The sequence below is a fragment of the Struthio camelus genome, chromosome 13 (genome assembly GCF_040807025.1).
Source record: "Struthio camelus isolate bStrCam1 chromosome 13, bStrCam1.hap1, whole genome shotgun sequence".
Taxonomy (NCBI): Eukaryota; Metazoa; Chordata; class Aves; order Struthioniformes; family Struthionidae; genus Struthio; species Struthio camelus.
The window spans coordinates 13,728,404-13,755,059 of NC_090954.1; the positions used below are offsets into that span (position 1 = coordinate 13,728,404).

At 44.6% G+C, this 26,656-nt stretch overlaps 2 protein-coding genes across 2 annotated transcripts in view; both read left to right on the plus strand.

The window, feature by feature from the left end:
* SLC26A2 (solute carrier family 26 member 2) overlaps positions 1 to 10,073 on the plus strand; it is a 34,509-nt gene extending 24,436 nt beyond the window's left edge. Inside the window, exon 8 of the mRNA XM_068959394.1 lies at positions 1,279 to 10,073. Coding sequence (XP_068815495.1) covers positions 1,279 to 2,784 — 1,506 coding nt within the window. The 3' untranslated portion in view covers positions 2,785 to 10,073. The remainder of the gene's footprint in view (positions 1 to 1,278) is intronic.
* Positions 10,074 to 13,611: 3,538 nt separating this feature from the next.
* LOC104151097 (sulfate transporter) lies at positions 13,612 to 22,071 on the plus strand. The gene is made up of 4 exons (XM_009685695.2): positions 13,612 to 13,679; positions 16,462 to 16,528; positions 17,730 to 18,360; positions 19,177 to 22,071. Exons 2-4 carry the CDS (start codon positions 16,521 to 16,523, stop codon positions 20,770 to 20,772), a joined length of 2,235 nt encoding a protein of 744 aa, XP_009683990.2. The 5' UTR covers positions 13,612 to 13,679; positions 16,462 to 16,520; the 3' UTR covers positions 20,773 to 22,071.
* The last annotated feature ends 4,585 nt before the right edge of the window (positions 22,072 to 26,656 follow it).

Sequence of the window (26,656 nt, forward strand, 5' to 3'; positions counted from 1 at the left end):
ACTTCATCTTCAGTCACTCTGAATGTGATGTATGTTCTACTAGCTGTCTTTCTGGCTGCCAACCAATGGATCTTCACGCACTCAAAATATTTTTTTATTGGAAATCCCAACCAAAATTGCATTCACTCTGTATCGGAAACTTTACAGTCAAATAGTAAAAACCAAGCCTGCTCACCTCAGTTGCCTACACCCTAACTAGGTAAGAGTTTTATTGTTAATGTTGTTTTCTAGCCAGGAAAACTTTGAATTAACTGAGTTGTCAGGGCTGTGCGGGAACCTTTTTTAGGGTTTGGAGCTGATCCCATGTCTAGTCAGTCCAGGCCCTAAACTTCCCTTATCTTTGGTAGTGTTTTGCAAGTTCTTAGGAAGTTTCCAACAATGATTCTAACCTTTTTCTTTATTTACCATAACTACCTAATGGGATATATCAAGGTGATGCTAATTAAGAGTTTGCTACCTGTAAATTGTGGCCTGAAGTCTTCAGATGACAGTGTAGACCGCCCAGCTGGCCAGCTCAGGGAATTAAAGGTTTTTAGCATTCTCTGTCTTAATGAAGTGCGTGTTCCATTTAGCGTAAAGGTTGTTGGGGGGGAAAGGGCATTTATCAGTTATGAAAAGGCGTCTGTAAGGTAGGTATCCATAAAGCCAGTCATTCCCTTGGAAGAGCATCAGCGATTTGTCTATTCAGTGAGCGTTAATAAAAGTTAATGGCAAGTGTCTTTAAAAATTTGTTTCTATTTATAAAATAATCTGCACCACAAGAATTTGTAGCACGTACACTTTATGAAGCAGATAAACCAAGCTTTATGCAGTGCAAACTGGAACTATTGTCAGCTTTATTTCATTGCAGGCTGTGAGCTCGAGTGCAAGACAGACAAAAGCCCGGGTTCTGGATCCCTGCAAGGTTCATGGAGATTGTAACAACTGGAGAGAGAAATGGCAAAACTAACCAACATTTCAAGCTTTTTTTCCCTAGGTTTCTTTTTTGCCAGTTAAGGGAAGTAGAAGCTATTGTTTACAGTTGAACTAATAAGCAAACTATAAACACCCGTTCGGAGTATGAAGACCTCTAAAAAAAGTCTGCTCTGTATTAGAAATGCATTTAGGTCTGATGCACCAGGAGCAATGGAAAGTTGGAGCTTTTTAACGCGCAGACCACTCCTTGTCCTCCAAGGCCATATATGGTTCTTTTTTAATCCCACCTCCCTCAGAACCTCACAAGGATGACATCTATAAGTTTTGTATTGTAATCCGTTTTGTGTGGTTGATTCCTTTCAGGTGGCCATGGGTTTCTTTCAAGTGGGCTTTGTCTCAGTGTACCTCTCCGATTCATTGCTCAGCGGATTTGTCACAGGTGCCTCCTTTACCATCCTAACCTCACAAGCCAAGTATCTCCTGGGCCTAGACATTCCACGGAGCAGTGGCATTGGCTCCCTCGTAACCACATGGATAAACATCTTCAGAAACATACACAAGACCAACATTTGTGATCTCATCACCAGCTTCTTATGCCTTCTTGTTCTCGTCCCAAGCAAAGAGCTTAATGAACGCTTTAAATCCAGGCTTAAGGCTCCAATACCAGTTGAATTAGCTGTGATTGTGGTAGCTACTTTGGCATCTCACTTTGGGAAGCTAAGAGAGAATTATGGCTCGAGCATTGCTGGACACATCCCAACAGGGTTTCTCCCGCCTCACCCTCCAGACTGGAGCCTGATCCCTAGTGTGGCTTTGGATGCTCTCCCCATAGCTATTATTGGCTTTGCCATCACTGTGTCCCTCTCAGAGATGTTTGCCAAGAAGCATGGTTACACTGTGAGGGCCAATCAAGAGATGTATGCCATTGGTTTCTGCAACATAGTTCCCTCTTTCTTCCATTGCCTTACAACAAGCGCAGCTCTTGCCAAGACTCTTGTCAAAGAGTCCACAGGTTGTAGGACACAGGTATCTGGCATGATGACTGGTTTGGTCATCCTGTTAGTCCTTCTTGTGATTGCACCTTTATTCTATTCCCTTCAGAAATGTGTCCTTGCTGTCATAACCATTGTAAACCTCAGAGGAGCCCTGCGGAAGTTCAAGGACCTGCCCAAAATGTGGCATTTGAGCAAAGTGGACACAGTGATCTGGTTAGTTACTATGGCATCCTCAGCACTCATCAGTACTGAGATTGGTCTTTTGGTTGGTGTTTGCTTCTCTATGCTCTGCGTCATTTTTCGAACTCAGAGACCAGAGGCACCGCTGCTTGGCTGGGTGGCAGAGTCTGAAACATATGAATCCCTGTCTGCTTACAAGAACTTGCAAACCAAGCCAGGCATCATGGTGTTCCGTTTTGAAGCGCCCCTCTACTACATCAACAAAGAATGCTTTAAATCCACCCTGTACAAGCAAACTGGAGTTAACCCAGTCTGGGTAAAGGCAGCAAAGGAAAAGGCAGCAAAGAGAATGCTTAGAGGGAAAGAGGTAGATTCTGGTGGCAACCAGACCAGCATCTCGGTGGAACTTGTCTCTGAACCCCTGGGGTTTCACACAATAGTGATTGACTGTTGTGCAATGCAGTTCCTGGACACGGCAGGAATACGTACGCTCAAAGAGGTCTGCAAGGACTACGGAGAGATAGATGTCCAGGTGCTACTGGCCCAGTGCAATCCTTCTGTGAGGAGTTCCCTGATCCGGGGGGAATTCTTTAAAGAGGGCGAGGACCACCTTCTCTTCCACAGTGTGCATCAGGCTGTGGACTTTGCATTGGGTGCGCAGGAGCACAACAGGAGCTGTGCTTCTAAAATCTAGTTGTGGGAAGGCAGCAATTATGAGTGGGTCCCCCCACAAGATGGGTGTGGGTTGATATATTTGCATATGCGTTATATATGCACTCAGACAGATAAAAAGAGGCAGGCTTGTTGTTAATGCATTGGTTACTACCAGTACGTTTTGATGCTTTAATTTGCCTGCCGAGTATAATGAGTCAATAGGTGGTACTAAATGAAGGCAATTTTTAACTTGATCATGGCCGATCTGTGAACCTAAGAGTTTACGTACATATGTTCATCTCATTTCTCTTCTCTCTTGAACTTTCCATGCCCCAGCTGCCCTCTGAGTTTAGACTATCAGCATTGAGGTCTTTATTACAAAACTGTCTTTCTAGAAGGGACTCGATTTTGAAGCTGTCCGTCCTCCCTGGCTAGTTGGATAACATATGGCAGTTCATTTCTTGTCCCTAGTTCTGGCAATACTCTTCCACACAATCACACCCTCATATTGTCTAAGGAATGACTGACAGGGACTGTTTGCTCTGGAGTGATTGTTAGTGATTTTGTTGCCTTCCTGATTTTGAGACAGAATCTGAAAATGGAGCAACAAGTTCCATGTTAAAGAGTAGCTTATAACCACCTGTCACCTCTAGATGCTTTGTCATTGTCTTCTGACAGTATAATGCAGCTAGATCCATGGGGGCATAGTTATTTAAATTTCTACCCAGATCTTTACGTGCCAGGAAAGTTTGCCTCTTTAGCTCAAATTCCATTGGATAATCTGGACTGATTTTTAATCAGAGGTGATTCAGAAGTCTGATTCATGCTTATGGTTAATCATTTGTTTTCCTAATATTTAGTAGCTCTTTAGAATTGCAGATGTTAGATACAGAAAATCTCCAATTCATGAGTTTCAGCGAAGCAAGACAGTGCCTTGCAGCCAGTTTTATATGCCAGGTAGACAGAAGCATGGGCATGAAAATGAAAAAGGCCTAATGGACTATCCAGCCTCTCTAAATTTGTCAGTGATGTCACACAGATTTCACGTGTTGTTGAATACAAGTGTCATTGAACATAGAGCCTTTATGCATGCCCTGTCGTGATCTTTATGCAGTGAGGCTGGACAGGCCAAGAAATACAGGCATTAGAGGAGCCAGAGAAAATTCTTCAGCTGAAAGTTACTTCACTGTATTAGTGTAAATAAAACTTTCTAGTTTGCTTTTAAATTATCCAGAATAATGAAGAATGCCTGTTTTTCATGCTATAATGCATGAAAAGCACAGTGCATAAAGCACTGAATAGGAAAAGGTTCTCTTTTCTAATAGCAACGCATACAATTATGAAGGCAGAATTGAAGGATCAACATTTTTTACTGAGTCCTAGCTATACATAGCCCACAGTACATACCTGGAAGATTAAGGTTCTCCCAGAGAAATTTACGGTCTGACTTGTCAATTCTTCATAGCTTTTAAAAGAGAAAAGGTGTGGTACACAGACAATATTGTTATCCGTAATAGCTCAGAAATCTTCAGTCAGGCATTAGAAAGTCATAAAATGGAATGTGAATCATGAAACATTTTCTAAATAGAAGTATATTTTGAGAGGGTTTTTTTTTTTTGGAGCTAGGACTAGTAGCTTTTCTCTTCTTTCTGTGAAAGCTGAAATGGTCATGCATGATTTCACTTTAGGAGTTAGGACTTCAAGAGGAGCAATAGATAGCAGAAGGATGAATCCCAGTAGCTGACAATCTTTATATGTTAGCTTGATATTATTACATTTTCTAGGGCATCATAGAAGCAAATAGAAGAAATACTGGGGGGGCGGGGAGGTTGGCCATAGCATATACTAAGAAGGTAACAGACTTACTGTTGTAGCTTTGCAAGAGGAAATGACAGATCTCCAAATATTAGAGAAAAGTGAAGCTTCTGCAGTATTCAGGAGCCTAAATATTTTTCTTTCTCAGCCTGAAGGCATGTTGACATAAGGAAATGAATCCAAAATAGCCACTGCTGATTTTTTTTTTTCCTTTCTGCAATAACTTCCTGTGCCAACTTTTTTATTCTATGCTAATTCAGTTTGACTAATTGCAATTACTGTTTTAGTTTTACCGAAGTGGATTAGCCTAAGCCATATAAAAGCATGTTTTTGAGGTGGAATCACCTTTCAGCACTGTTTGCTCACAGTACCAAAAGGCATCATTAGAATTTAAGTTTTAAACAAAAGCCTGACCATCATTTTAAACACTAATTTTAACAGTAGTGTTTTTCAAGAGAGCAGAGTAGTGCTAGAAGTAGTGCTCTCTTCTAAAAGTCCTGTTGGGAAATTAAAATACAGCAGACAATGAGCAGTACACCTTGTCACTGTACATGTTCTGCCAAGCAGCAGCTGCTCCTTTTCCATCCCCTTGCCAGATGTTCTCAGCCCGTCAGTCACAGCTCAGTCATGTACAGCTGAGAGGGAATGAAAGAGTGAGTAGCTGATCCAGTGGACCAGGAGACGTCCTCTAAGGAAGATCAGGCAGGGGTGGATAGAAGTAAAGTAGAATTGCTTGGGGTGATTCTTTCCCCTTTACACTCAAGACTTTTCTCTTTCCTGTACCCTTTCCACATAGCCAATTGGAGATTCCTTGCCCTATGAGCTTGTGTAGCCAAATTCTAACTAAGAAGGTGCAAACAGTAATTATTTAGCAACCCCCTTTTTTTTTCAAATCCAAGGTATGAAGGTAGGATTAGCAATGCTACTTCCAAGAGTGCAGGCTTTCCACAGCCAGCAGGATGCTTGCTTGCAGCTCTTGGGTATTTGCATAAAAGCACTATAAAACAGTCATGAACTGGATATCAAAGAATTAATTTAGATTGCAGTTAAAAGCTACATGGTAGTGATTTATGTTTCGCTAGAGCACATTTTATTTGGCCACTGTGCTGTTTGCGCAGTCACTAATGGCAATTTACCCCTGAATTCAATTTCAAGCAAAACACAAAAAAGCCGTATTAAAATGCAACAGCCAAAGTAACCAGCCAACCAAAAGATCAACTTTTTATATTTCTAATATAATGTCCAGAGGTCATAGCTTATGCTCTCTATTAATGCATACAGCCCCCGTTAGAAGGGAGCAGAAATAAATACCAGTTACTGGAGCATTCAGTAGAATAGTCCTTAGGCGTTAACTAAAGATTAGAGCTTGTCATGATTGGAATATCTTAAAACAGTGGTTTGCAGCCTTCCTTATAGGCCCAGTACTAATTTTTTAACAGAGGCGTGAATCCAAGCAAATTTAAGCCTACTGGCAAGAAGCACACTTTTTTTGAATATCTTTTATGGACCTTTTAGAAGTAATGCAATTTCACATTTAGGACTCAGGGACCACATATTGAAAATTGTTGCCCTAAAGAATTTGTTTTAAAAAGAAATTTTAGATTTTTTTTTTTTGGCTGATGTATGCAGCAGGTATATGTGTCCAGTTGTGCCTTTGTGATGTGCCTGTTTCTGTCCTGGAAAGGACTGTTCTGTACAATTTTAAATAACTAATGGCACTCAAGTGCCAGATTTCAGAAGGAGAAGTCTGCCATACCTACTGTCTTCTAGCCATTTCGTTATCCTCACTGCAAAGCTTAATTTGTGATCTACTGGAAGACGAAACCCCCAAATGATCATTTTTGTAAGCATATGGGAATATTCCTCTGTCAAAAGCAGTGACATTAATGCCAAGTGCAACCTTCAGAACTCGGGGCCAGAGTGGCAGATCGTATAAACTAGTTGAACTCTGTTGACTCCATTCCCAAGTGTCCTAATCCAGCGATTATCAGTTTAAATGAGGAATTAAGAGATCATTAGCACGGTCATTAATGATAACAACACAACATTATGGAAATTAATACTTACAGTCTCAGCAATGCTCTTGCCAAATACTAGTCACTCTTTTAACATTTAATGCTGCTCTATATAGTAGTTTCAATTGCTCCTAATGTGGCTGTTGCATTAATAAATGATTCACTTGTGTGAATGTTTTCACACTGAAACAATTTTCAGTCCACTTTGTAAAACAGGGAAGTGTACTGCAGTGATGTACGTGGTACTTATTTTTGAATTTATAATGACATCGTAAACCTTAGTTTTCTGCAATTTAGTGATCTTGATTACGCCGTAAATCATTGCAGCACCATCTGTTATTCTCTAATGCACTACAAAATGCAGAATTCACCCACTTTGACACTTGCTTCTGTGTTTTGCTCTAAATGACATTGCGTATGATTGACTGTAAATAGAAGAATCATTGTGTCTGTATGTCTTGCTATTACCTGTGACCTGGTACTCAGTTTTGATGCCAAATCTTTTCATAAGGCTAAAGCTTCTAAACAAAGAATGTAAAACCAAACCAACCCTGTTCTGGGTTCTGAGGTTGGGAGGAGGGGATTCTGGGCAGCTGGCAGGGGAGTACCACTGTGTGTATCCCTTTCCGTGAGAGGGCAAAGTATGTGAATATGCAAGGGTTTGTGTAGATCGACAAGTAATAATGCCTTCCAGGAAAAATAAGCTAATTTAGAGATGTCTTTATTACGAGGACACTATGTATACACAGCTCTGTGCCTTTTTCCAAAATGAGCGCAATAGTAACACGGGGACCTAGTTCCTGTTCAGTGCTGCTCTATGAGTCAGTGTTCCGTGCTATGTGTAGAAGGGATTTCTGTTTTCATGCCTATTTATTTTTGTCTAATTTAATCTAATTCTGCACTTGGCTCTCCCATCCTGGAAGGCTGAGCTTCCAATATTTCTGCACTCATTCCCCATCTGGCTACAGCAATGAGCAGAAAGATTCTCCCTCTCTCTCAAGAAAGTAACCAGCAGTTTCTGCGTCTCTACTAGCTTCTGCTGACTTGTGCCAAAAGACACTGAAATCCACTGGTGATGGGTCTGAAGTGCAGAGCCAAGATAGTGCAGGCAGGAGAGCATCCTGGCCATTGCACTAGGGTTTTAAGTCAGTTGATACCTGCAGCCTCCCACAGCGTTGTGCTGAGATCAGCTGTGAACTTGTGTCTGCGCTGGATCCTCAGTTTCCATTGTTGTTCAGGCTTTCCGTGGCCAAACCTTACTTGAGAAAACCAGCAATACTGCATGTCTCCTTGGGTCCAGTTCACTGCATGTCTCCTTGGGTCCTCGACTCTTTCACCTAAAGGCAATGCTGACTCCCTTTTCCCCACCATGCTTAGCTCTCTGCCACGAGCACCAGTGCTGTTGGTGCTAAGAGTTTTAAAGTAGGTTGGAGCTGAGTCACTCAATGCATTTCCAGGGTGATCCTCATTTCAGAAGTAGTGCAGAAACACCCAGGCTGGCCTTGCGCTGAGCCACACAGGTCCAGGGCTCACCTGGACTTTGCACTGGACCTCAACTCCTCTGTGCTCTCACCTCAGCGGGGAGGCACGGCTGGCCAGTAGGAAAGCACTAGTCTAGAAGAAGAGCATAGAAACTGGAGCAGGAAGAAACCCCAGGCAAATAGTTCGTTGCAGGGTATGTTCTTTGGTTTTTTGTTTTTGTTTTTTTTTTTCTTCACGCTCTTTGGAAAGATGATCCAATGACTGGGGTGAGCTAAATTTTTATTTTTAGTTTTTTACCAACATAATTATGTTAATGAAGCTGTGATGCAGATAGCAGCCATCTACTGCTAATGCAATATAAGGTGCTTTATATCTGTATAGCTTATCTTGCTTTGCTGAATCTCAATCTAGGATACCATTGTAAGACTTTTATATTGATAAACCTGTCCTCACTAAAACGGGTTTTGCGCTTTTACTATGCTGGCATAGTTAAAAGGGGCAATGCCTTTAGTGCAGATATGGCACTGTGCCTTTGCACTGTGAATAAACTTGTTAAGTCCCAAGAATTACTTGCACTTGATTATGCAGTTTGTAAGCCTTTGTATGATCAGCTGCTTACATGAAAAACTGCCTGATCTTTTCTATTCTAATAGAATTCCACCTGAAGTGGAACTAAGTTTTAAGTCTTACTTTATTTTTTAAGATCTTTACAATGCTAGAACTGAGGCCTCTGGTTAGGTAATAGGGCAGATATTTCAAATATATATATATTTATATATTTTATATATATATATATATATATGGTATGAGTAGTACCTTTCTATTTTATTTCCTACAGATGATATAAACTAAGGTGTGTTGCTTTTTCTCTAATGCACAAGTATGCAAACTACTACAGTGTTGGATGGTGAGCCAAATCTCTATTCAGTAAATTTACTGCCAGGAGTATTTTAACTCCAGATCTATCCAGCTCTGCAAGCACTTAATTCTTAGCTGGTTTCTGAAATCATCTCACGAGTCCACAGGAAGATAGGAGAATAAACATTTCACTGGACTTGGGTCCAAGTTCTTAATATTTAATCTTTGACTTCAGGAAGAAAATTTTAATGTGTATCTGAAATGCAGCTGAAATGTGGTTAAAGAGAGGTAAAACTTCACTTTGGGAAAGCTTCACTTTCACTTAAAACTTCACATGGGAAGCACATGATGATTTGAGTTCATCAGGCTCTTGAGTCACTCACCGTCTTCTCTGGTATCTTGGTATGTTCTGGGGTACGGTTTTTGAATTATTTTAAATTCAGAATAATTAGAGGATACTATTTGTGACATACTACTTTGCAGAATAAATAAAATAAAAAGGCAGATTTTGCCTAGAGTAGGCTTCTCGTGCTTGGAAAATCAGTCTAAGCAAACAGAACCCCGGAAGTGGAATAGATCACCTTAGTAGGCTGACATTTGCAAAGCAGTTTATTTGAATGAAGTTTGGAACCCTTGTATAGCGTATGCAAAAGATCACCTTGTTTTCTTAGCATGGTTATCTGTAAAGTACAAATATTGTAACGGATCCAGTGAGGTATACTATTTCCCACAATTCAGTGGAGGAATTCAGAGTGTTGGGGAAGTCATTTCACTCTGTGGTTTCTGTCCGTGCCGCGTGTGTATTTGTTAACATAGACTTTGCCTTGTGCAGCGAATGAGAAAAGCTGCCTTGCTCAACCATGAGCTCTTCACCGAGCGCTGCGTGGACTGAGCAAAAGTTTCTGATGTGAGAGCTGTATTTTGTCAGTCTTTTTGTTATATCCTACCATCAAAACGTAATTATGGAGTATATTCTCTGTATATTGTCGGCTTGCCTTCACAGCATCTCCATGTGTTAAATCTCTACCAATTGTTGTTTTTAAATGCTAATGTGCCTTATTGTCATTGTAGAAGATTTGTTAGCACAAGAATTTTCTATCAAATATGGTAAAATCTTTGTGATTTCTTTTGCCACCATTAAAGGATGATATTTGCGGTATTTTTCTGTTTTTGAACATAAGCTTGAGACCTTAGAAGATACTGCAGGTGTGTAAGTTCAAAAAAAAAAAAAAAAACCCCAAGCAACTCACATATTTGAACAGTAAATCCCTAGGCCCTATTTGTTTGTTTATGGGTTTTTTTTGGACACCTGCACTCTAGTTTCCTAAGGTAGTACATAGTATTACGTATTCAGCCTTACAGAATTGCTGCAACGTATTTCAGTGTTATTCCCATTTTGCAGATGTGGACACTGAGAGATAACAGGTTAAGTGACTTGGTCAGGTCTTCACTGGCAAGAATCAGAGCAAAAAATATTGGGTGCAATTCTGGGCACTTACTGTAAGCATTATCTGTGGTTACATGCGCTTGGGTTACACAAAAGATTTTCTTGATCCAGCATGACTCAGCTTTTAACTGAAGATGCCTTTTACCTTTAGAGTACATAAATGGCACACTCTGTAATTCCTGTGTTGGTGCCAACAGAGTGACAGGAGTTCAGTTATGGATGATGCCAGTAGGAGCTTTCTGCTCTCATGAAAAGCACAGGACAGCTGTTACCTTTAGCAGAATAACTCTGATTCCTGCTGATACAGAGCTGAGATAATAGGGTTTCAGTCAGTGGCACCCTTCATTGGTGGCACTCAAGACCCTGTCTTGTCTGCAGACAGCTGTAACTCTCTCCATATGCACTCCTGTGCGAAGTCAGATGCGCCAGCCCAGTCCGGTGTGGGAGCCTGGCTGGTGGAGGCTGGTGGAGGGGGCCTGCTCCTCGCAAACCCCCCAGCTCCTGCTAAGCAGCAGGCTGAAAACTTCCTGAGCACTCAGACAAATGGCTTCAGCTTTTACAAGTACTTCATGAAGCTGCCTAGTCCCTTTTCTCAAACCCTTTGACTCCCACACATCCTGGGGCAGTAGGTTCTACGTTTTTTGTGTAGTGTGGGAAAGTTTTTCATTTTGTTTAAAACCTGATAGCAGATACAATCTTGCCGTAGGGCAGGTAGTTTGAAGAGGTGCCACTGTTCCTGTTTCTCTCCTTGGCTTTACCTATCTGCTGGAGCTTTTTTCTTTCTTGCGACACTGAGCTGTGACCTCTCCAGGGTCCCGTTCCGCCATATGTGCTCTTCTGCCTTGGTATGCGATTAGCTGGAGTTGAATGGCTGAACTCTCTCTGCTTCTCAGCCAGCTTGCGAGCCAGCCAGAGACCTCTGCCTGACTCTCCGGCCGCTGTGACACTGCAGCAACAGGCTGCGACGGGGAGAAAGCTGTGTTAACTGCGAATTGGGTGACCCTATCAGCCAGCCCACAATTACAGGGGGAAGAGGCATCCGGTCAGCATGGCCTCGGTACCGTGAAGGGCTCGGATGTAACGCAAAGAAGTCAAGCCTGAAATGATGCAAAGCAGCCTGGGCTGAATGCCAATTAGTATAAAACACAAATGCATATCCCCATTTTTATTCCATTGTAATTCATCTAGAATTGATTTAATCCATTTTCAGAGCCATTACAGAATTTTAAATTGTTAGCCTGATAATTTGGAAAAGGGTCATGAGCACTGAACATTTGTCCCGTGGGAAAAAACATGAAAACAGCAACAATCCCCCACAAAAGTTAGCAAGGAATCATTGTCATTCCCCGTATATAAATAGGAAATACTCCCCAAAGCCTCAGGCTGATGTACTTTGAAGCGCTCTCTTCTTCCATCATCTAAGAGTGGGCACCAGTCTTGGGGAAAGGATTGGTAGCAGGGCATTTGGACACCAAATGGCGTGTCCTCGATAGCTGGAAGGTTGGTGTGGAGTGTTCGACCTCTGCAGCCACTCCACGTCTGTTTAGATCTGCTATCCGTATGCTGGCTCTCTTTCCAAGAACACACATTCCATCTTACATCTTTGAAAATACACTAAAAAAACATTCCTCACCTATCTGTCATTGTTGGGAGTGAGCAGTGGTTCACATAGATGCTCTTTAGGATTATTTATTTGTAGGTTTGTTGGTTCTTCCCAACTTTGGAGTGACTGCACTAACATGTACAGTCAAAGGGAGAGAGATGCTTTTGGCCTTGCAATGTTTATGTCCAAAGAGGATGTTAACTTTGCCTTGCCTTCTCTGCTGTGACACCCTGCACATTATCATGAACTACCCTACAAAGTAACAGGAGGCTGGAAAAGCTGTTTCATTATCAAGTAATGTAGGGCTTTCAAGTTCTCTGGTGTCCTCTTGTAAACATGTGAACAAGTTCTTTCCAAGAAACCCTAGGAGAGGCTCTGTCCAGCTCTTTTGTCCTCAGGCATTTTTGCTGCATTTTTACCGTATCTCAGTAGCGGGACTAACTCTGGGATTGTCTTCTTTTCTTTGTTTTTCCTCTAAAAAAAATGATGTTTTGCAGATGTCTATATCTTGGCAACTCTTTTCCAAGCAGAACTGAACCAGCAGCTATCCGAAAGGACAGTCTGAGATCCAAAAGCCCCAGATCTGAAGGGAAAGAAATTTGGCTGCTCTCGTAGGTATCTGGCCCCATTACCTGGCCTTCCTACCATTTTTTTAAAAAGAGGTGGCATGTGATATAAGTAACTGTGGATTAGCAGGGTACGCCCATGTACTAAGGCAGGCTGGTCCGTGTAAGCAGCTGAGACATGCAGGATGTGACTTGAAAGGCTTCCAGGAGCCAAATACTCATACGTGTGTTCACAAGTCTTAAACAAAAACTCTTTGTGCAGTGCAGTTAGTCCTGTTCCAAAGAAAATTACTATATTTACTAGAATGTCAGCTAGTCCCATTAAACACAAACTCTTCATTGACACAGGAGTACAGAAATGAACTCGTTATGTTTATCCATTGCAACAGGCTTGGGTAGACAAGGCCAAAAACAAACACGGACCTAGACAATTTCGTCAACTTTTTCTACCGTAGGATAGCATGCCATATCATATCACCAACCCACTGTAAGAATGAAATAGTCTGCTACCGCATTTTCATCGTATCTAGAACTTGGGTTTTCATGCTCTATTTCTAGCTAGTTGCAATGGCTGTTGCGTAGGTTGATGTTGCATTGCTCACATACCAATTTGAGGGTTTCATGCTTTCTGCTTATCTTAAAAACAGAGAGACGTCCTTTCTACAATTGCATTGTTGAAGTTAATGCTCACCTTCTGTCCAACTCAACCTTTCCTAGAGTGGCATTAAACAGGTAAGTGAGTTTATGATGGCAATAAAGACCAACCTTAAAAGATGCATTTGAAAACAAACGTTTAATTTTACTAGTTTAGCTACAGTGACCTTGTGTTTTGGAAGTCATTGTACTTTTAGTCAGCTCAAGTTCACACAAAGTTCTATTGTGGGTTGCTTTTTTTAAGCTTGTCTGTTGTACATTTTCTAGAGCAAATGTAAAATGTTTTAGTTTCTATCCTTGTTACTTCACCTCATACAGGAGAAGTGATTTCAGAGATGTGCGCAGTAATCAGTGCAAGAAAGTACATCCTTACATCCTTGCTGTCAGGATGAAGAATATGAAATGCTCTCTCCTCAGCGCCCACTGGCTAAATTTCCACAGCAAAGAAGGCCAAGCAACAGTTGTTCTAGGGTGAAGGCCCTCATTTTCAAGGAGGTAAGCACTGAGAACCTAACCACACAGCAAAGCCAGCTGGAACGAAGAGCTCCAGAACTTATTGTAGGGAAAGTTTGGAAGGATGTCACATTTTAAAGTCAAGGATACAAAAATAACTGGGAATTTGCTCCCAAAAAAGAGAAAAGGTCATGTAGTGAAGGCTTCAGACTTTAATTAGGAGGATAGTCACATGAACAAAGGATGACAGAGGGAAAAACAAGACTAGAAAGAATGGAAAAAAGAACTGCTCAGCAAAGAAAGTTATGCCTGTGAGGCGTGGGAGTTGAAATGAAGACTTACTCAGCTAAGTTAAGTGGTAGAGGAAATCACAACAAATAAAAAAGTTCCACTATATAAATGAAGATGGAACTTGGAAGGAAAAGAACTACCATATCGTGAAAGCAGAGTAGAAATTGAAGGTAGTCTAGATACTGTCGCAAATGGAAAGAGTACGTAGTCCTATTTTCATGGCGGATAGTAAGGTGAAACACACTGGCTGACAATATTAGAGGTACAGATTTGGAAATGACCACTTCCTAAATAAGACCAAAAAATGAAAGAATGGATTGTACTCAGGTTTGTTTCACCCCAGAAAGCAAGCAGACTTAAAAGACCGGCCTGGCTTAATCACCAGTTCTTCAATAACTGAATTTCAAGGAGAAGAAATCAAACAGAAAGTGGAAATCTGGTTCGCTTACTAAGGAAGAAGATGGAAAAGGAGAATTAGCAAGTGGAGAAAACACTGGACAGGCCAAGATACAAAATGAGCTATGACTAGCAAGGAATATAAAGCATATGAAGAGGTCATCTTTTAAGGACAACGGGAATAAAGAGGCTATGGAAAGAGCTAGTCTGTTATCAAAAAAGGGAGCAGGGAAAGGGTACCTATCCACAGACAAACCTGAAAAGATATGAACTGTAGAGAACTGGCAGAGAAAAAGAGTCTAGTATGAACAGATAAATACATTGAGCAGCTGTCTTTCCTATGACATATTCTCATTTTTTCCTGCTGCCAGAGAGCACTGATGTTTCTCATTCATTTACTTCTAATTACTGAGATGTTCTTCCACTGATGAGAGCAATGTAATTCAAGAGGCAGATCTTCCTCTCCTCTTTTCTCAGGGTGTCTCCCCAGCAACTAAATCAAAGACTTGTTAAAATGTCATCTCTCCTTACCCCGCATCATCTCTCCCTATCCCCCAGGCTCTAAGTTCCCTCCCCAAGCCCTGAACAAAGTCAGTGACAGAAGCAGAAGTAGGAACTGAGCTGCCTGACTGCCAGAACAATGGAGAATGAGATGAGACAGTGCTGGGAGGTCTAATGCAGGTAGTTGGCAAGGAGCACAAGAGAAGAACAGCTATTGCTAGTATTTGAGGCTGTTGTTTCATAGTGATCTCCTTCCCTGGCCACTGGTACAATTGCTCACCTTTACTTATAAAAGAAATAAAAGCCTGCGCTTTACTGAACTGTGCTTACTTCTGCAAAGCAGAATCTCTTTTATTACTCGTGCTATGAGTCGTGCTATAAGGCACAAGTAAAATGTGGATTGTGCAGATCTCACACACACCAAGTTCTCTCTATCACTAGCTAGAAATAATCCTTGTCATCCCAACTTTGCTTTCAGAACCAACTAACTTCCTTGTACAAAGCCTTTCTGAAGCAAGACATTGCTGGCTCTGTGTAAATGTGTGAATGCGATCTGGCAAAACAGAGGTGGGACCGCTCAGGGAGCGGTCTGGGACACGACTGCACCTTCGTGTCTCTGTGCAGCCACGCTGTATGTAGCAAAGTGCGTAGGTTGGACAGTGCAGTGGTGCCTGGTAGGAACACATTGATAGAAAAGCTACCAGGAGAGAAAAGTACTTTTGGAACAGGCCAGACAAAATCCTGTCCGGAATAGATCAAAATCTGTGAGTGGAAAAGTGCAGTAGGACTTAGCTGGGGGTACTTGGTTGATGGAGGAGCAATGCAATAGCCCATGCAGGACAATTTCCGTGCATTGTTCCCCTTGTTTAGCAAACACATCTCCAGATACCAGCAATACTGTTATCTGACAGGAGTACTTCTCTAAACTCCTTCAATCATTCTTAATGGACAGAACAAGTTTTCATCAAAAATACTCTCCCAGAATGATGTTTGTTTTCAAAATACAGCTCTGTTTGGCTGGTTGCACTGTCTCCATCAGCTGGAGCTAGATAAAAGGGCCAAATGTTTGGCTGAATGACTGAGTTGTCTTCAGAGAGAAGCAGCTTATGTTCCAGAAGGAAGGCAAAGGAAACAGGTTTGCAATTGTTTGCGTCATGCTTTCTCTTCTCAGTGTACATTGTGAGGTGGGGAGACAGGTTAGTCAGCAGGTGAGAAGCTCCAAATAGTTTCTGGGGCACCCAAAGAAGACACACAGTGTATCCCCTCTCTCCTCCATGCAGTCAGAGGTAAGAACTCTGGGTTGGGATCAGTAATGCGAAATGCGGTTGCAGGGTAGGGGAAGGGGATTTCTCATCATCCTGGTTCCATTTCCAACCTGCAGCCGGGCTAGGTGTTCACTCAGGAGACACTGAGTGCTTCTGTTTGTATATTGTTTGGTTTTAACAGATAGCTGTGTTTTGTTGCAATTGCATTGTGACTGAACAACTTGGAGTAGCTCTGGGAAGGATATACATTATTTAATCAGATCAAAATAATAGCATGCATTCATTCTACAAATACCAGCCCCTGTGATGGGCCTGTTTGAAGCAAGCCAGCTAAGTAATTCACTTTTTCTTGTCTCATCCATGCTTTACAGGGATGGTGGCTTTCCTGCTAGTTTCCCAGGAGCCAGAGACACCAAGTCGCAGTTGGTAGATGGGCAGGTAACTGTGGGGGATTGTTTTCAGCCTCAGTCGTTTAGGGCATCTTCAGAATGGGGTAGTCTTTAAGAAAGCATGGAAAGCTTTCTAGGGAATCTGCCAAGGTCAGACTTCAGTGACATGATTTTGTGTTAAGTGGATGATTTTGATCATTTCTAGTCAATACGATAGAGTCATTGAAAGGGCAGCCAGTTACTTGGCGGCACTCGGAAAATGCTTAGTTTTCTTGACGTTGTTCCTAGACCTCTATCATTTCTCTAGTATGTCACGATTAATAGCATTGCCATACACGCCACTCCTCTGCCATTGTCACAAAAATTCATTGTTCAATCAGGATAGTGCAGTCCTGTAAAAAAACTAGAAGTTACAGCACAAATAACTAATGCTACAAAGATGCCAACATCATGAAAATCATTTGTCAAAACTAATGTTTAAGAAGTGATACCAGCAGAAACCAGTTCTGATTTACTGGTGATTTGCCAACACAGAGACACATGGTATATAGCAGTGCAGAAACTGGAATTCCTTGTTTCTGGAGGAAAAAATCTGTGATTTCAAAATGAATTTGGTTTTGAAACAAAACAAAAAAATTGATTTTCCGTGTTTAATTTAATGGGGGATGAGGAGAACAGAAGAAAGGAAATGGTTAGGCTCAGTTGAAAGCCTTTCTTTAGAACCTGCTGTTTTTAATACATAACATATTTCAAATTTTTAAAGGAAAAATGAATTTGCAAATAGCCTCCTTCACCCACATGTCACATTCCTAGAACAGCACATGGAATAGTTCATTTTCAGGATAGTTCTTGCCTCAGTGGAAGTGTCATCAAGACATGCAGGGTTTCTCAAGAAGTTTTAGTTTCAGTGAAGTAATATTTTCTGATCTCAGAACATTCTGCTGTCCTGTTTCAAATCAAGAGCTGTGTCTGTAAGGAGCATGGTGTTCTCTGTAGTTCTGTCCCTAATGTGGGCATCTATGGCACTGTGAATGCAACATAAGCCATGGTCATTCAGGGCTGTGGCTAATCAGGTCCATAACTGATAACTGATAAACTGATAAACTGGCACCGCAGGGAGGTTTGATTTATCTGAGGCTATTTGCCATCCTCTATTTATCCATGCAATCTGCATGAGCCCAGGTGCTAAGCAAAACACAATATGTACATGAATTTAATACTGCATGGGCATGCCTGCTCTCCTGTCTTAGGTCTCCTGGTGCAATGGAGGACGCGTCAAGCCAGAAGTCAGGACAGAGCAAAGACACACTAAGCTCCCTCACGCCACAAGAGTCTCCTGTCCGTTTTATACATGTCAGATTGGAAGAATATGAGCCCGTGGACCTCAGCAGCCGGGATCTCATCCTAGAGAAAGCCAGAGAGGTCTGCAAATGCAATCGTCAAACTATCATCAGTTTCTTCTGTCACCTCTTCCCAGTGTTGGATTGGCTTCCCCATTACCATGTCAAGACGCAGTTGCTTGGGGATGTCATATCTGGGCTGCTGGTGGGGATAGTTGCCATCCCTCAGTCCATCTCGTATTCCCTATTAGCGAACCAGGATCCCATCTATGGAATCTACACCAACTTCTTCTGCAATATCATCTACTTTGCTATGGCCACTTCACGCCATAACTTCGTCGGCTCCTTTGGTGTCCTGTGCCTGATGATTGGGCAGTCTGTGAATCGGCACCTTCAGCTAGCAGGGTACAGTGACGACAACACTGGCTCATTGCTGGTGGGGAACTCCACCTCCCCCACTAATGGGACAGGTGTCTGTGACAGGAGCTGCTACGCCATCACTGTGGCACTTTCCTTAAGCTTTCTGGTCGGTCTTTACCAGGTACAAATATTGACTATTGTGCTGTTTCCTCTCTGTTCTTTCTTTAGTCTCAGTTCAGACTTGAGTTAACAACAAACCTTGCCTGAAATGACTAGACCCTGACACCCTTGAACTGCAGTGGTTTAGAAAACCCCAAACATACGTGACTTTGGGGTTGTACCTTCCCCACATGACAGGCCAGATCCTTGGATGTGTCTGAAACATGCTTAGGATCAGACTTGGCAAGGGAGGGAAGGGAACTGTGAACCACCGTCCCACCATCCTAGTCCTGGACCTGGGCTGACTCCTGGTATAGTTTAGAGCAGTTTTAGGGCTGCTCTCCAGTTAGGGCAAGCCCTCTAAGGGCTATGCCATCAGCAGGGACTCCTCTAAAGGCCACGCTCCCTGGAAATGTGTCCACTGCCTGGGCCCAGCTGTCAGTAGCCAACTTCAGCCCCTTTCACTGGGACAACAAAAATTCACTGCCTCACACTGTTTTAGCCACCAGGTGATACTCATAAGCTGCTTTGATTTAGCTACCCCTTGGACTCTGAGTGTTAACTGCAGTCTTGTTCCTTGTAAGGAGACAGTCACAGGGACCTTGAAGGCATTTGCAAGGCATTGTATGGCATTTTTAGATAAAGCCAAATCTTCTACGTCTCTTTAGTTTTCCATATCCTAGACTAGCTACTTGAGATAAAATCCTCTGTCTCACACTGAATGCTCAGCAGACAGAGTAGCCAGACAGGCTGAAGTGGAAGCAACTGACATAAATCGCTGGTCACCTCTTCCAGCTCTTCTCATGGATGTTAAAGGTATGACTGACTTTCTTTTCAGATCCTGCTGGGGGTTTTACAGCTGGGCTTTGTGTCTGTCTACCTGTCAGAACCTCTCCTCAGCGGCTTTGTGACCGGCTCCAGCCTCACCATTATCACCTCCCAGATGAAGTATCTCCTGGGACTGAAAATCCCTCGTCATGAAGGGGTGGGATCCTTCATCTTGACGTGGGTTGACCTTTTCGGATACATCCAGAACACCAACATCTGTGACCTGGTGACCAGTCTGATTGCTTTGGCCATCATTGTGCCTGTCAAAGAGATCAATGACCGATATAAAGACAAGATGAAGGCCCCATTCCCTGTAGAGCTGCTGGTGGTCATTGTAGCAACAGTGCTATCATACTATTTCAACTTTGAAGAGCGGTACAAGTCTGCTGTTTGCGGGGCCATCCCCACTGGCTTCAGGAAACCCACCTTACCAGATACTAAACTGTTTTCCAGCCTGGCAGTTGATGCTCTGCCCATTGCTATTATTGGCTTTGCCATGACCGTCTCCCTGGCAGAAATCTTTGGCAAAAAGCATGGCTACGCTGTCCGTGCCAATCAAGAGATGGTCGCCATTGGCATGTGCAACTTGATCCCCTCTTTCTTCTACTGCTTTGCCAGCTCTGCAGCCCTGACCAAGACTCTGCTGAAGGAGTCCACAGGGACACAGACCCAGATCTCAGGCCTGGTCACCTCCTTGGTGCTGCTGCTAGTGCTGCTGTGGATTGCTCCGCTCTTTTACTCACTGCAGACATCCATCCTGGGGGTAGTCACCATCATTAACCTGCGGGGCGGCCTGAGGAAGTTCTGCGACACCCCCCAAATGTGGCAGCTCAGCAAAGTGGACACAGTGGTATGGTGGATGACCATGCTAGCCTCAACGCTGATCACCACAGAGATCGGGCTCCTTGTGGGTGTCTGCTTTGCTCTGCTCTGCATCATCTTCCGCACGCAGAGACCCAGGGCCACGCTCCTGGGCAAGGTCAGTAATTCAGAAATCTATGAGGACCAATCCACTTACAAGCAGCTCAGCAGTATTGCCAACATGAAGATATTCCGCTTTGAAGCATCCCTTTACTATGCCAACAAAGATTATTTCAAGACAGTTCTCTATCAGAAAACTGCAGTAAACCCTACCCTGCTAGCTGCTAAGCATCAAAGGATGGAAGCCCAGGCAAATGCAGACACGGGCCACAGCAAGAGCTTTTTCTGCACCAGATTTCACTGTCTGAAACCTGCCAAGAAAAGGGCTGAGCAGTCTCCAGCAGATGTTTGTCCTCCTTCCATAGATATGCACACCTTAATCATTGACTGTGGGGCTATGCAGTTCATAGATACTGTGGGTCTCTCTGTGCTGAAGGAGGTGCATCATGACTACAAGGATATTGGTGTCCAGGTGCTCTTGGCCAACTGCAACCCTTCCATCCGTCACCTGCTTCAGCAGGGAGGCTGGGCTAGCAATACAAACTGTGGAAGCCAGTTGGCTTTCCACAGTGTCCATGATGCAGTGCAGTTTGCTGAAAGGTGGTACCATGTGCAGCAGGAGAGCAAGGAGAAAAAGGATGCTCTCCTCGACCCTGAAGACTTGGACTTCCAGGCATCTTTGTAGATTCATGTGTGAAGAGCGGTTTCTTTTGGGGATGGGCTTGGTATGTACTTCAGAGCAGTTTTAGTACACTCAGAGAATGCAAAAAAGAATTCAATGAACTCCTGGGAGTGGGCACCGGGTAAAAGGTTTGAGGAAGGTGTGGATTTCAGAAGAGATTACCAACAGGTAAATAATCTGAGAGGCATTTCAAGATCAGTCCTGCAGATAAAAAGCCTAGATGGCTTTTAACCCTTCTCCTGCAGAGGCTGACTAGCATAAATGTGCTAGTCAAGACTGGCCATTCCTTGCTGGAAAGCTGCAAAGTGAAAAATTGGAAGTATGGAGGAGCAGGAATAAAAATGCTCTGCATATCTGTCAGGGTGGGATAAATCTGCTAGGGGTTAGAAGAGCCGTGGCATAGTCTTCTGCACTGGGACTGCACAGTCGTCACCTGACTGTCCCAGGGTGAAGTTTGAGAGGGGAAATACAGGCCTTTGATACACCCTGAGTGAGCAAAAGGTGTGCTAGGTATGAGAGAGGGTTACAGTAAAGGAGATGAGAGAACCGCAGAAAGTAACAGCTGTGTCAGACTGTTGCTCTCAGCACAGATGGATGCTCCTGAGCTGGAAAGGCTTCTGCCTCTCCTGGCCTGACCTTGAAAATTGCCTCAAAAGGGGTCCCACTTGGCAGGGAGTGCGGGCTGCGCGGCCCTGCTCTTGGACTCGAATTCACCATTCATAGCTATGGCGTGAGCTGTGTCACCTCCGTCCTCTGAGACACAGGGTCTCCTCTGCTTCAGCGCCGCAGCGCAATTCCTGCCGCTGGCCGACAAAGCCGTGGGACAACCCTGATCCAGGCCTGGGCTGGGGAATGGGGGGGGGGGGGTCTAAACTGAGCTCATGCTTCAGGGCGAGCCTGCCTGCTGCTGCACTACGAGCCTGCGCCGAGGGCAGCTGTGAGAGGCTGGAGCCCAGGGCGCCTGTTGCGGGGGCTGGCCATGGGTGCTGGATTGTGTAATGGAGGAACAGTGGTACTTTTCCCTAATCCACCAGCTCACCCAGAGGCAGGTTAGCTGGGAGCTGCATCTGCAACCTCTGGCTGCTGACGGAGGCAGGCTTCCTTCATGCCAGTCTTGTGTGCCTACTGCTCAAAGAAGGATTTTCGGAAAAGGCTGGGACAGCAAGAGAGATTATGCAGCTACATGGGACTTTAGACTTTCACAGGGAACTTTTATACAAAATGCCTCACTTCAGTGCCTCTCATCCCCCCTTGTCTATCACGGCTTTTAAAATGAAATACAATAAACCTGCTGTCATTTTCTGCCTGGTGTTTGCTTCTCTGGTCCTGCACGGACACTTGTCTCCTGTGGTCACTGGGGGGCACGAGTGAGCTGTGCTGCAGAGCCTGGAGCCAGCCCTTCCCTCTCCCTCTGCTCTGCTCTGCCCGGTCCCGTCCCTGTCCCCACGCTCCGTCCCGGTCCCTGTGCTCGGTCCCTGTGCCCTATGCCCTGTCGCTGTCCCTGTGCTCTGTGTCCTGCCCGTTATGTGGCATTTCCTTCTAGGTGCTCAGACAGATGATAAGCCTAGTGTCAGTATACTGCCTAAACTAGAAGAATTATGGAAAGAGTGGGGGTAGGGAACCCCTCTTGTGCTCCAGTCTCTTGGAAATTGCATTGCAGAACAATGTGTATCCTGAGGCAGCTCTGGGTGCCAAGGCTGCAAGGCCACGAAACTGCTGCCTGAGAAGTGCGGCAATGGGGCGATTACGGTCTGAGCTTGCTCAAACTGGGGCGAGAAGGAGGCCAGTCTGGCAGGTGAGGCTTGGCAACACTCGGGGCTGGGCTTACCCTGTCCTGTGGCTGGCCTGTCAGGCCGGAGGGCAGGATCCCTGCCTTAGCTGTGCAGCACAGGGCACCGGGATCGTTTTTAAAAAACACACACTCATTCCTTCACTTGCCCACATGCATTTCTCATTTGCCACCTTTATTTTGGACTGACTTCTCCCATACATCCATTCTGGAGTCAGGGTGGAGAACAGATCTCAGACACTCATGCATCTCCCAAACACCCTACAGCATAGTGTCTAACAGTGCCTCAGTGGCCACAAAACAAAAGCAACAGCAAAGCATTTTCCTTAAAAGAACCACAAAGAACTTTCAGAAAACTGCCCTGAGTTTGTTCAGCCGACAGTTGTGCAAACTGCTTGTGTGGCTCAGGACATTCTGCTTCAGGGGAGGAGAAATGCCTTCAGCAATGAAATTACAGATTCTCTCTAAATAAAAGGTATCTGAGATCACTTGCTGCTTTTCTTAAGCACTTGTGCTGTAGCTAGTAATGGCTACAGTTTTCCCGGTGTTTGGCATAAGCTGTGCTATCTTCCAAATGCATGACCCTTCCAGATCATGACTATGGTCAGACATACAGTGCTGCCAGTGAGATCCCTGCTTAATTCAGCCAGAACCGACATCCAGGGATGAGCTCAGGGATGTTGTCCCTGGGATGCAGCAGCTCAGGGATGAGCTCAGGGATGTTGTCCCTGGGATGCAGCAGCTCTGCTGTCAGGGAGGGCTGGAGAATGGCCGCACTTCTTGCCGTCCCAGTGACGGAGAGCAGGAGCATCATGCCTGCACTGCAGCACTGTGTGTGAAGTACCGCTAGGAGAGATCCGAGGGAGAAAGCAGCTGTGCAGAACCAGACAGAGGACGTTTTTTTTTTTTCTGCTCAGCCCAGACAAGCAGTGTCCTACTCAATCTGCTTCTGCATCCCTGCGGGGGAGACATTGCTCTGTGCTATGAGGCTCTGCAGGGTTGCCAAGTACCAAAATAGCTTTTCTTTCGTTAACTCCATCTGAAAAAATACCTTATATTTTGCATATTCAACATGTGACTATTCCCCTTGCCTCATCTAAGACATGGGGCACCAAAGATGTCCAGCTGAAGGGAACTCAGTTAGTTAGTTTGTGCATGGAAAAGGAAATCTTTTGTTTCTGCCCTGAAAAATTTCGTGCTGTGATCATAAGCTCTTTTTAATGGATTAAAGGCTGTAGTATGCCCAGCTGCTGGCAGGTCCTTGGAGTTAGGTAGTAAGTGTCAGTATGAAAGAGGCCAGTACCAATGTGGCACTGCTGAGCGGATGAGCGTGGCCTGGGCACGGGCACGAGCGGGGAGGACAGTCCTCTGAGGCCATAGGAACGTGAGGCAACCCTGCAGGGAGGTTGTATCAGCCATTGAGAAGGGCAAAGGGGCAATTTTTGTGTCTGAATAGAAGAGAAACAGCAAGTCCTTGTTACCTGTGAGGACCTGCGAGGATTGGCATCATTTCCCTCGCAAGATCATTTATGGAGAAAATTATATTGTTTCAGTTAGACTTTAAATGAATTTATGATGCCAATGGGGTCACAAAGCCACAGCAGGAAATAAAAACAGGTCTGATAATTCATGGGCACAGCCTGGCGCAAGATAGCACAGATGAGATTACTGTCAGAGCAGGGGTTCCCACAGCCATTTGCAGTGCGAAATGGTTGTTTATTTAAGCAGTTCTTTCTCAGAGTCCAGGAGCCAAACAGGCACATGGCAGCTTTTATGGGACACCTTTGCTCCAAATGGAGAGCTGCAGGCATGGGGCGACAGGGGCTGGGAGCAGGAGCTGGGCAAGACCTCAAGTGAATGACCCACGGAAGCTGGTATTCACCTGGGCTGTCCACAGACAGGAGTCTGTTTTCCTGAGAACAGCTCTGCCATTAGTCCCCCCACTCCCATAGCCCCACAGATGTGACAAGGCCTGAGATTTCCTCAAAGCACTAATTTCTCTTTGTTCACAGTAGTTCTGGCAACAAGGGCTGGGCAAAGGGGAAACAGAAAATGGACCTGTCCACCTCTCTCACACTGATCACTTCATGATAAAGACACAAAAGCAAGTGAAGGGCTAGGAGGGCTGTAAAGCAAGGCAACACAATGATTTATTATTTCAGTATCATGGACACAGGCTCCACCTACCTCCATCTCCCTGCCATTAGCTGACTAATTTCCTGCTGGCCTCGTGGCAGATGGGAATCTGCAGAATTAACTCATCTGAGGAATTAATGAAGCCTCCAGTCAGCAAAGCTGCAGCACCAGTGTCATACAAAAGTGGAGGGGCTGATCCCAAAGGTCCCTTTTGACCTTACTGCCTTGGACTCTGCACCAGGCAGTGAAGTTGCAAAGCTAGCGGGGCCACATGGTCCCTGTGCATACGAGGAGGATGGAGGGCTTGAGATAGAGATGACGGACAGCCTTGCTGTGGCTGGCAAGAACGAGGTGTCTTTAGCAAGAGAAACCAGTACCGCTCTGAACAAACGGGAGGTTCATTATGGCAGATGACAACTGCACTGAACTTCCAGTGCCATGGAGAAAGACTAGATAGCTCAGAATCGTCCCGCACATTCAGATCTATTAAGAAAACTTGCCTTACCAGTCACACAGAAAAAGAGCAAATGGGCCTTGCTTGCACCACCTAGATTCCCTCGGTCGGACTGGTTTCCCCCAGAAGGGACACTGCCCTCCCCGATAGCCACAGGAGCCCCTGAGCCTTTCTAACTGGGAAGCCAATTGCCTCGGTGTTGCAGCAGTAGCACGTTCCCAATGAGCTGTCCTGGTCGCTACCAGAGTGGGATCAGCTCCAGGTCTCGGGATGACCATCCCCTCCGTTGGTGAGTGATGGATTTCCCCATGGAGAAACAGAACTGTGTGTAAAGGCTGTGTGATACCCTCCTTCCCTCTCTTCTCCAGTCTGAGAGCACCTGGGATTTCTCTGACAGTTCTTGCACAGCTGGTTTCCCAAACCTCCCAGCCCATCACTTCTAGCATCATTTTGCAGCTATGCTGCACGTAAGTCAAACGTCTTGGTGACCTGTCCACAGCATTACTCTGTTTCTGACAGTCTCCAAGGTGTATATTGAAGGTGGCTCTAGGATAGTTGTTATTTTGATCTCAGATCCTGCCAAAAGACCCTGGGTTGTAAATGAAACAGAGGAGAGACTGGAAAGAAGGGTAAATCACAGTCCAAACTCAGCTCATAATCAGTGTCTCAGGAAATCAGATTGGCCTCACCTCCTGCACATCCTGGTGGAAGCAGAAGTTTGTGTGAAGGGACCACCACAACTGCTGTCTCGCTCCTGGTGAAGAAAAGCCCTAGGGGAGGGCATAGGGCACCTGTCTGCCCCCTGCACCTTGACTGCAATGGCCCCCGCCAAGCGCCCAAGGGCCTCTTTCACTGCTGGCTCCAGCAGAGCCCCTGGGCAAAAGACTATGGCTGAAGGAAATGTTCATGGAGAACAGCCCTCTTGGAGTATATGCCTTTTGGCAATATCTCAGTCATGGCGGTTTGTGGCACCATCCCTATCATGAAGCACTGGATTGTTCAGTTTACACCTTAGAAAACCCATGTGGCTGTGTCAGCCATGGGCAATCAATAGCCTGTGCAGAAGTGCACGAAGAACCGGACCCTGGGACGTCTCTGACATTCACCAGCCAAACTGGGCTCTCTCGTTGTCCCTAGCCTCAGAGAGGCAGCCACCTCATTTCCCTCCCAGCGGGACCCTGTCCTTGTGTCCCTATTGCCAGACAAACAGGACTCGAGAGGATCTCACGTGCCTTTCTCTAAAGCTTTACTAGGACTACAAGAAATACCGTGCAGATTAAAGCAAATGTTATCCTTCCTGGTAAGCAGCTCACCTGTTTGTTCTCCTCCTCTGTCTCCCCCCTGCCTTGCTCTGGATCTGTAACTATTCTGGGAGTGTGACAAACAGAGGATTGCTGGTAAGGCTTCGTCAGCTGCAGTTGGAGCTGACTGTGCAACTGTTAGTTATGCCTCAGCAGCAACTGGACAGGTTTAAATCCTTTTGCTGCTTTAAAATGCTCCATCTGGGG